General features: G+C 46.0%; 1 protein-coding gene across 1 annotated transcript in view; it reads right to left on the bottom strand.

The window, feature by feature from the left end:
- Positions 1-4,364: 4,364 nt before the first annotated feature.
- The window catches only part of MTX2 (metaxin 2), a 418,975-nt gene continuing 411,924 nt past the window's right edge, over positions 4,365-11,415 (bottom strand). The window contains exon 10 of the mRNA XM_086956187.1: positions 4,365-4,835. Within this exon, the coding sequence (XP_086812313.1) occupies positions 4,616-4,835 (220 nt within the window). The 3' untranslated portion in view covers positions 4,365-4,615. The remainder of the gene's footprint in view (positions 4,836-11,415) is intronic.

The following is an 11,415-nucleotide window of genomic DNA, read 5'->3' as shown; positions in this document are numbered from 1 at the left end:
GAAAAGCAGTAACGCAACCTAGTCCTTTTGCCTTTACAGCGGGTACCAACACCTTGGCTGTACAAAAGGTAACCTTGATGAAGAAGGGAGAGGATCTACAGGGTATGCCTCAATATCTCACTGGCAGAAAGATTACTCTACTCAGACGGTGAAAGGTTGCCAAGACTTGCCTCGTTACACTTTTTCCTAATGTTGAAATAATTTAGTGTGGCTCACTGGTTAGAGGAGGCAGACCTGGAAGCAGAGGTCAGCCCGGGACCAGGGTTCAATTCCTGGCTCGGCGGGGTCTTGAGTCCTAAAATGTCCATGGACTCGACAATTCTCGCTCCGGTGCCTACTCGATTCACGGGTTCACACTCTGCGACTCTGGGCAATAGCTTGCTTAATCTCCACAACGGCCCCTCGCGGCGGGATGCCTGGCTTTCACCTTGCGGATACCCTGGCGGGGTTATCTCACAGGGGAATACCAGGACGGGTTCCCTAAGCAAGCGCTTAGAAACCAGTGGTGATTTGCGCTATATAAATTCATGTACATTTACATTTACTGCCACATGCACCAACAGAAGGAATTGCGATTCCTAAATAGCGATTTTTAAGGAATCGCTATTCAGGAATAGCAATTCCTTATGCTTGTAAGAATCGCAAAATAAATTGCGATTCACAAACATTACTTAATAGCAATTCGCAAATTTCGAATCACTATTAGGTAATGTCAGTCTATTTATTCCAATGGGCCTATAGGCCCATAGGAATGAACAGGAATGCATTCTCAAATTGCGATTACCAAATTGGTAATCGCAAATTGCTAATGCAATTCCAAGGGTGCCAGGGGGGCTATGGCCCCCGATGCACCCCCAGAAAAAGGAGAGTATGTACATGTGCAGCGGTGTGCTGCACACCACTTTGAAAAATGCACTTTTGTGCATTTTTCAAAGCATGCGCAAATTACCATCAACTTCAAGTTGATGGTAATTAGCGTTTCCTAAATGCACAGTTTGCAAGGCCTAAATGCATTTGCAATTTAAGCCTTTGATGCATCGGAAAGGCCTTCTTCCGGTCGCAAACGGGCCGATTTGCGACCAGAAAAAAGCTTGATGCATGTGGCCCTAAATTCCTAAGGGATTGCTGTACCTTACACTACAATTAAGCCAGGTGGTTTGGATGTCACGTCACACAGATGGCAGTACAGAGTGCAGGTGAACCCAAAAGCCCATATTACTAAAAGGGTGCACTTTTGCTGTGTGGGCCACAGCACACCTTTAAACGGGTGCACCGGAGTCAAACAGAGAAAGGGCACCCATTATGAAGAACGTGCTGCCCACAGGGCAGCCGCAAACTCGCACGGCTCCAGGGCAGCACATTCAAGTGAAATACGGAGAAGTTGTTTAAAAGCCTTTCTACAGTTCACAGTGTAGGCAGCAACTCACCTGCACTTCCAAGAGAACCAGAGATCTGCCTGCAGGCAGGTGCAGTGAAGGACAGCTCTCGCCTGCAGGGCCCTCTCTTTGGGCGTCAATGGGAGCACCTTAAGTCCCCTCCAGAGGGATGTCCTCAGGAAACGCATTGAGAGTGCTCCACCTTTTTATTGCACACTGTTGGTGCGCCTCCAGACAGCATGCTTGCCTCTGCCCCCGATTCAGTAATACGGTGCAGGCACAGAGTTGAGTGATTTCCTAATTTGCACGGGGCCCCCATTCAAAAGAAGGGACGCCCTCTCACGATGGTGGTGGTGCTACAGGTGCACCAACGCTATCAGTTTTACAGAAGGGGCCATACAAGTGTCTGCGGGCCCTTCTGTCGCATCAAAGTGCACCAGGGGCGCAAAAAGCCTGCACAGACACCCGTTGCGCTCCCGGGTACTTTCTGTAATACGGCCTCGGTTGACTGTTCGCAAAAAAAAAAAAAAAGAGACAAAGATTATGTTGATAATTGCTGCAAATGGTTGGTGATACGACTCGCAAAGATTAAAACAGATAGGTTGCAGAATAAACTACACAAGTAAAAGCAGGATTATGCGGAACAGTAGCAAACCGAATAGGTCTCAAAAAGATGACAGGCCAATGAGGACTGACTTCACTTGGTAATATGCGGACTACAACCCGGACCACAACTATGAAAGGAAAAATGGAATTACCATAGATAGCAATTATTGTGCTTGATGAATTTAAACATAGTGGTATCTACACGAAAACCGTTACTATAGAGAAAATTAAGAACTGTTATTTGAGAATATAAAAAAACATGTTATTTTAAGAATGTATTATTTAGATGAAAATAAAAGTTGGAATCATATTCTTTGTATATTGCTTGACTGAATTTGAAAATTAGCACGAGGAACTGTCTATACAAATATTTTACTGTTACACAGTAAGACGCAGCAGTACAGTAACTCATGCTGTGAGGCTCTTGTGCAGGGCTTATACTCTGGAACCCAACATACTGTTTTGGCGTGTAGAATATGTTTTGGAGTCCCAGGCATTCGGGGTTTGTTCCACTCCGGCCCCTTTGCAATGACACTAGTCAAGAAAGTTTCACAGGTTGAGCTTCACAATACAAGTGCCTTCTAACATCTGAAAAAAGACTAGCGGCAGCACTGACAAAATGCTGCAGAACGACGTCCGTACCACTACAAAAGTGCGATCTGGTAACAAAAGAGGCAAGCATTGATACACCTACATCAAGTTGAAAGTAAGGAGCTACCGTTGGAGGACCTTCCAGTTGACAGCTACAACAGGTCCCAGCTATACTGAGCTGTTTACTGGAGTTTTTGAACTCTATATTACAGATGTTAACCCCTTCCAGGCTCATGACGAGCTGGGCTCGTCATGGTGTAGCCTCCTCAAACACTGATGACGAGCCCAGCTCGTCATGAACAATGGACTTTTGAAAAATCCAGCACAGGAGCAAAATATCACTAGCAGCGATGGTGTTAATCAGTAACAGAACACGGTGCATTTCAATGGTTAAATAAGAACAGAAGCTAAACCCAACATGTACCAATTACTGGTTTCAAGAGGCACATGGACCTAACTGCCGCCTTTTTTGCAGGAGTTCACCATGTGTTCTGAAACACCAATGTCAGCAACTGGATCCAATGGAAACCATTTGTAACTGGTCAACTGGGAATTTTCGCTTGGAAGCATGCCTTTAGCTCCCTTCACCTTGCAGGTCGTAGGTACTGTTTTCATAATGGTTTCCACATTTCGCTGTTAAATAGTGTATGATGTTCTCATTTATGTATTCGGTGTTTCTTGGTGGGGCGCACCTCGTATGAGCCAATCACTAAGAACCTTACGTGCAATTAAATGTCGTTTCGTTTTTTTGCAATTCTGTCGTTAGAAAAAAATGATATGTGACCTTTGCACAGTTTTCCTGAGTTACGATACAAAGGGGTTCATAACACATTACCCACAAAAATCTGCAATTATTGTTGGATTCAAATGAGTAGGCAAAGGTCACTGATACGGGTCTGTCGCCCTGCGACATACATTTGAATTATTGTTTTTGGATTTGATTAACTTACACGAATCAGCAATCGATCAATATTTCCTGCTGGCAACTTGTAACTATGTCAGGAAATGGCGTTAGGAAATCTGCCGGTCAATACAGAGGTCAGGCCGTAACCTGCCGATGACCTGTACGGCCTAGGAGTGCGTTTCCACAGTGACCTTTGGGGCATTGTTGATTAGGCACTAGGGAATGCAAGATAATTACACGTTAGCCACAAACACGCATTGCATACAGCAACAAGATGTGCAAATGTTCACTGGGACAAGGTAGTGCACGCCTGAAATGAGGTGTATGGCTGTAGCATGCCTATTTTAAAGATAGGGTTCAACATGCCACCCACCCACACACACTCACTCCTCTGTGGCCCCAAAACAAATATCCGAGCAAACGGCTCAATAAGCAAACACCAAGTGGCATGAAGTTAGGTAAACAGATCAACAGCCCGACACGTCTCGAGTTACCTGAAATTGAAATGAGGGAAGTGTGCCTTTAAGCTAAGCGCGCAGATCAGATAAACACCTTACTTCTTCGGGGGAGGGGGCATCTTTGCTTAGATTGCCCTCTTTGCCAGTCTGATGATAGAAGCGCAACACCTTTTAAATGCTAATCTGTTACAGAGGCTAATCACCTTGTAAACACGCAGATTTCCCGAGCGCCCGCTTGTTGAGCCAGGAAAGTGGCTGCACCGTGACTGGATGACCGTGTAGCCAACATGGTAATCCTCTGAGTGTCATGCAAATGGCGGCCTTCTTCGTTCACTGCGAGGTTGGCTTTGGTGACAGAGCTTGCCACATATGTATAGGGATTAGCCAGCGGCTGTCTTGGACATCAAAGAGAAGGAAATGTAGTTGGGACACAGTTGACTTTGATTTATTTAGATGCAGATACAGGCTTGCTTCAATGCTGCTTTGATTTGCATGAGATGGAATACAGACGAGGGGCGCGCCAACTCTAGTCATACAGCCTTTCTTGCCATCGGATATTTTGCATGTTATCAAAAAACTGAGGACTATATTTTGTTCTTAAAAAAAAGCACTTCTGGAAAAAAAAGTAGTGAAGCCCCAAGGCAAACTTTAAATTCGAATCTACACATGTCAGAGACGGGTCATTTTGGGAACATGAAGGAGGAGCCGGAAGAGGCGACGCGGTCGAGGAGGGAGGAGTCGGAGGAGCCTTGCCCCTCGAAGTACTTCTGCTCTATTCTTCTGCAGAAGGCGTTCAGGTTGCTGTAGTTCTTCACCCTGTCGCACAGCTCGTCGTTTGTCAGCTGGGTGGTGAGGATGGTGAACAGATGTCCAAACACCAGCGCGTCCAGCTCCGTGGGCCTGGAGGGAAAGGGAACAGAAACCCCACACACGTTAGCGTGCCATAAACACTTGTAAAATGTTCAACTGAAACAGCCGGACCATTTTGTGTAGCAATTGCTGCCACCGCTTTTACCGTTTCGTAAACAATAGAAGATCATATTATAATGGTGTTCAATTTATGTACGTTGGGAGGGTCGAGTATGCCAACCAAGATGCGAATCAACAAGAGCTTAATTCACTGACCTATACTGAGTAAACGAACTGCCTTTTTAAAAAGAGACAGCTAGGGTGTAATGTAAAAAAAAAACAAGAAAACACGCACACACACCACGGCCATTTTCACAAATATTTCATATTCTTACAACCAGACAGAGGAACAGCAGAAAACTAATTTTCTCATAAGATCAGCAACTTGTGAACCTACCTTTTCTCATAAATATTGTCAATTTTGTTGAACATGAATGTAAGTGCCTGTGGGAGTTTCAGTTCCCAGTCACTCTCTCACTCACTCAGTCACTCATTCGGAGACTCGCGGAAGTAGGAAAATACTGTGGAAGTAAAGTGGGGCATAAAAGCACACAGGGCCACGCACCACACATTTTCATGCTTATCTAACAACATGAAGGCGTGTGCGTTCATTTTAAAAGTGTAAAAATGCAACAGAATCGAGGCTAGCTGCATCTGAAAATTAAGCCTGTAAACATAGGAAGATGTGATAATTAGAGGGAACTGGAAGCGGAGGACATATAGAGCAATGCAAGCTACCAATCATTGGACCCATGTGTGCTCCAAGCCACTGCACTGGTAGAAAGAGATAGTATGTCAGACTCCAGGCTCATTCTTGAACGCTCGGAGGAAACTGTCAACACTATTGCCCTTTTTTTTTGGATTGACATGCATGGCACTTGAGACATTCTTAGCATATATATTGTACTCATTATTTACTTAAGGGGCTTTGGGTCAGGCTATCACCACCATTGGCTTCTTTGGCCTAGGGAACCCTCAGCCCCTGGCTTGAACACTGTTAATCTCGGCTTGGATAAGACCATCCGACTATTTCAGTGTCACCATTTTATTCTATTGGTTGTTTGGGTGCGTGCTTCCACCTCCACTGGAATGGTGCGGCCTAACTGCCAGAACTGCTGATTTTGGAGCTGGGGAACCAGGTTCTAGTCAGGGTGTCAGCTCAACATTATGTGATTCTGGGCAAATGCCCGAATCCCTGTGCCTACCAAAAATGAAATTGTCCTGGTGTAATGTAACTGGTGCTCATGTAAAGTGCTCCATTTATTTATTTATTTAAGAGTTTTATATAATGCTAGCCAGACCCGAAGGTATCGGAGCGCTTTACAGCAGGATCACTCTCAGATACATTAACATATTAGTATGTACAGTGACTCATGACACCGCGTAAAATCGTCCTAGAGAGAACAGTGTCACTCGTAGGGTATGTTATCACAGTAGTATATGTGCAAAGACCTATGGCGCTTCGCGTAATGTCGTAATAGCAAGCATAATGTCTCGTGACGAGATTAGACCAGGGAGGGGGCATGAAAGAAATAGTCATGAGGAGAGGGCGGCTGAGATCTTAATGTCAAAGCGTCTGTGTGCTGCTGTGGGCAGGCTTCGGAGGATAGGATGTCGCTATCCATTAGGGAGAGATCGGTTGAGGAGGAGGTCTTTAAGCTGTCTTTTGAATTTTAAGTAGGAGGGGTTAGTCCTGATGTGGACTGGTAAGGAGTACGAGATTTTGGGCGCATTTCCTGCGAAGGATCGAGATACTGTTTATTGTTTGCAAGTTCTCGAAGGGATAAGGAGTAGGGTGTTGGTGCTCCTTAGGCTTCTTGTCTGACCATCCTTCTGGAGTTTGGAGGCCAGGTATGCAGGTTTCCATAACCCTTGGAAGCCTGCAACCTCATCAGTGGAGTTACGCAATGCTCCTCCCTGAGCCGGAATCTCTTCAACGCATGCATGATCCCTCTAGCCAGCATCATCCGGTCTCACAATATCAATGTCCTCTCCTACGTCGATGACACATAACTCACTCGCGCCCTCAAAGTCAAGATGCCCAGTGTCCGGAGCAAGTTCAATGCCTGAATGACTAAACACAGGACGAAGACAAACTGTCTAAATCTCTGCTTATCTAGACTCCAACTTGCACAAATCCCACACATAAGGTACACCAGATCTGGCGGTCGAGATCCTAAAGCATGGAATGACCTGCAGCTACACATAAAAGCCCCCTCCTCACTTCTTGAAATCCGCAAGAAGCTTAAGATCTGGCTTTTCAAATAGTTCCACTAGGCCCTAGGTGTGCTTAGACTCGCACCTGCCGGTCAGGGTGCCCTCCCGGATGATACTACAAATCTGAAAAACATTTGCCCCTCTTGACACTTTCCTACTCTATCAATCACAAATTCTTCTGAGCCTCTTCACGACAAACTGAGCCATCCATATCTCAGTTTAAAAGAAAACCTTGTCATCAAACCAGAAAGATGCCTCAGTAAATAAATGTATACAAAACCACAGGAACCACACCTGGACCAGAAATGGACACGGGTATATATCATGTAAAACATTAAGGTCCAACAAGGAATCCTTCAACATAGAACTTTTTAGATAATGAGGGATATCTAGAAAAACCATCCCAATACCCAAAATGTGAATGCAGGTATTCTAATGTCACCATATAACCAGATATAAAGTCAAAATATACGTTTTTTAATTTGATTTCAGTAAACAGATAGTCGTTGGAGGTGTTTGCAGGGATCTTAATTTCAAAAGTATGAATAGCAGTAAGGCAGACTTCCTTCGGAGGTCAGCAAATTGAATAACAATAGATTGTATTACATAAACATCTCTTGTATTTAGTGCTATAAGAAAACAAGCTATTAGTTCTAATCCTATGTCAGCCCTTTCTTTTTTTTTTTCTTTCCCAAAAACCTTTATTGTACCTTTGAATTTACACAGCGGTAGGCCTACAACCCAAGGGGCAGGCCGCCATCACATTCTTTCCACCATTATGCAGTAACTTCGAACTGGGATCCAATGGTATACTATTACAATTCTTATAACTGCTTTAAGGAACAGGTACTGTGTATTCACTATTCCGCCAATCATTACAGGTTTTTTGGTTTTCTATTTTTTCAAAAACAACAACAACAAAACAAAAACAAACTTAAGGAAACACATTACGGTCATTCAGTGTTGATTATCGGCCGTCTCAGCTGAGTAGGGAAGCGTCCCCTTATTGTCACCTCCATCCGACTCACCCCACACTACCCCAAAAACATAATATTGCGAGTGCTCAGGTTCCCCGAGACGCTACTCCCTTGGTATCCCTCCCTATCTAACTCTCAAGTCTATTCTGTAAAGCCCGGTTTCTCCCGATGTCCGTGGCCCCCTTCCCTTTGGATCCTGTGTGGTCTATTATTCCTCTCCCCCTTCCTCATCTGACAAATCCTGATCTTCTTCCGGCAAGGGATCACAGATCTCCCCTCTATACACGTTCCATTTGGTCCAGATTTTGTTCCATTTCCCCGGACAGGCTCTGTTAGAGTACACCGTCCTCTCTGTCACCATAACCCTGTCCATGTTGAGGTACCATTGTGTCTTTGTTGGCACTTCTGCCGCTCCCCATCTCTGTGCGATGTCACGTTTAGCTACTATCAGGCCCACCGTGACCCAGGTTTGACCATGTCTGGACACATCTGTAGCCTCCCACACATTTAGGAGGCACCTCCGTAGATCGGGTAGGAGTGAGATTTCCAGTGTCTGTGATATTGTTCGCATTATTTGTCTCCAAAACTCCTGGATGCGGGGGCACTCCCATATAGTGTGAAAAAACGTGCCCTCCTCCCCGCACCCGCGAAGACAGTAAGGGTGTTGTGCTCGGTTAATGCGGTGTAACATAGTTCTAGTGTAATATACCCTATGTAAAACTTTCAGTTGTACAAGTCTCAGTCGTGCGGAGATGCCCACTTCCTTAGGCGACGCCACCGCCTCATTCCATTCATGTTCGTCCATCTCACTTGTGTCTCCCACCCATTTCTCCTTCAACCGGTTCATTGGGTCCGGTAGGTTGTTGAGTAGTTTACGGTATGTAAGTGAGGTCGCACGCTCTATCATATAGTCAGTGAGAAGTCGGTCCTCAAGTGGGGATGAGTCCGGCAACTCAGTGTCCGGGGGTATGGCAGCGAGCAAAGCATGTTGTATCAGAATTTATCTGTATAGTTCCCTCTCTCCCAGTCGTATAACTCTCTCAGTCTGTCGAAAGGCACTACACTGCCCCTTTCCCAGAGATCCCCAACTGTAGATATCCCTATAGCATCCCAGTGGGAGAAGCCTCTGCTGTTTCTCATGTTACCCAAAGCTCGGGAGTCCCACAGTGGTGTAAGCCTCGTTATTCTCCCCTTCCAACCTAATGCTGCTGTCGCCGTATGCCACAGCGTCACGGTTAGTTTGGTGGGCCCTTCCAATTTATGCATTTTGCTCCGGTCATATAACGGGGCTAGTAGACTATTTGTGCCCAGTTGTGCCCTATCTGCCTGAAATGCTGGTTCATTTTGCGGAGTATGTATCCAGCAGTTGATGGGTTTCAGTTGTGCCGCCCAATAATATAATTTCAGATTAGGCAACGCGATTCCGCCGTCGTACCATCCCCTGTGCAGTTTGGCTTGCGCTATGCGTGGCGGGAGGTTCCCCCTCAGAAGATTTGACACCAATGCCGCTACTCTCTGAAAGAATCTAGGAGCCACCGGATACGGGATATTTTCAAGTACATACAAAAAACGGGGCAAGGACATCGTTTTGTATAGTGCAGCCCTTCCCAGTAGTGTTAAAGGTAGCCCCGCCCAAAACTTAACATCCTGTTTAAGTCGCTCCATAGGAGGCCCCAGATTTTTATCCATGAACTCCGCTGGGTCCCTTGTGATATGGATGCCTAAGTATTTGAAGGAGGACCCAGCTGTCCTTAAAGGGCATTCTGTACTCAGCGCTGGAGTCGGACCCTTCAGGACATACATCTCCGATTTGCTCCAGTTTAACGTATACCCCGATATTTTACCATGGCTGTCACAGAGGTGTAAAAGTGCCGGCACCCCATGTTCTGGGTCTGTTAGGTAAACCAGCATGTCGTCCGCATAGAGGGAGAGCCGGTCCTCCCATCCCCCTGCCCAGCGTATTCCCTTCAGTAGTGGTGTGGTCCTTATTAAGGTGGCTAGTGGTTCCAATGAAAGTGCGAATAGCAACGGCGAGAGTGGGCAACCCTGCCGAGTGCCCCTCCTCGGAAGGAACGTTCGGGAGATATGGCCGTTAGCCACCACCTGTGCTACCGGGTCTGCGTACAATAACCTAACCCATGCAATAATCTTGGGACCAAAACCCAAACGAGACAGAACTTCAAATAAGTAGTTCCACTCTACAAGGTCGAAGGCCATCTTGGCATCTAGTGCCAATATTACTGCTTGTGTAGCAATCGATTCCGCCTTTGCCAACACCCTGTGTAGCCTACGCAGATTTAGCGCAGTGTTTCTATGAGGCATAAATCCAGATTGGTCCGGATGTATAAGACGGGCCAGATGAGGCAGAAGTCTGGTCACCAAAAGTTTGGCGAGGATTTTGACTTCCGCATTAAGTAGCGAGATGGGGCGGTATGAGGAGCAATCCTCTGGTGGTTTCCCCGGCTTGGGGATGGCTACTATAGTGGCCAGTCTTTTATCTGGTGGAAGTATTCCCTTCTCTAAACATTCCTTGTACATTGCTAGTAGATGTTTACTTAGTGTCTCAGGCATCGATTGATACCATTCTATAGGTATGCCATTAGGCCCAAGCGCCTTGCCCGGGTTCAGTGCTTTAATCGCCAGTTGGATCTCATCCGCAGTTATGTCCGCATCTAACTCTGTTGCCACCTCCGCAGGAAGTGTCTGGACCTCAATCTGCTCTAACGCCGCTCTAGCCATTTCTGGTGTTACTACTCGCTCAGGGGTGTATACCCCTTCAAAGTAAGTCTCAAGCGTCTCAACTATTTGTTCTGGGCTTGTGTGCACCTCCCCCAGTCCGTCCCTCACTTGTTGGACACCCCTAGAGCTGCCCCCCTCTTATCTAGCCATGCCAGCATCTTACCTGCCTTGTTTCCTACTTCATAAACCCTGTTCTGCGTGTCAGATATATGTCCCTTCACCTGATCCCGTAAATGGTCAGTGTAGAGTTGCTGTTGGAGATTAAGTGTGTGTGCCGTAGTCGGTGTGGGGTGTCTTTCATGTGCTGTTGACAATTCCTGCAATATTAGTTCCAATTTGGTTAATTCCAAAGCCTTTTCCTTTTTGTGGCCCGTGATCGAGTTTATGGCTTGCCCCCTTAACACTGCCTTATATGCCTCCCATACAACCTCTGAGGAGCGTACTGAGTCTACATTCTCGGTGAAATATTGTGTCGTCACTTTTTTAAGAGTCTTGCGAACTTGGGGGATCTTCAGGTATGTAGCATGTATAGGGTATATTCGTTTGCGCGACTTCTCTTGAGTGGAAATCGCTAGGGTGATCGGGGAGTGGTCCGAAATGCCCCTAGGGTGAATTTCCATGGTGTCTATGTGTTGGAT

This window comes from Lissotriton vulgaris, chromosome 2_1 (genome assembly GCF_964263255.1).
Source record: "Lissotriton vulgaris chromosome 2_1, aLisVul1.2, whole genome shotgun sequence".
In the NCBI taxonomy this organism is placed as follows: domain Eukaryota; kingdom Metazoa; phylum Chordata; class Amphibia; order Caudata; family Salamandridae; genus Lissotriton; species Lissotriton vulgaris.
The sequence above is the reverse complement of the archived record's forward strand: the minus strand, read 5'-3'. Positions and strand labels throughout refer to the sequence as shown.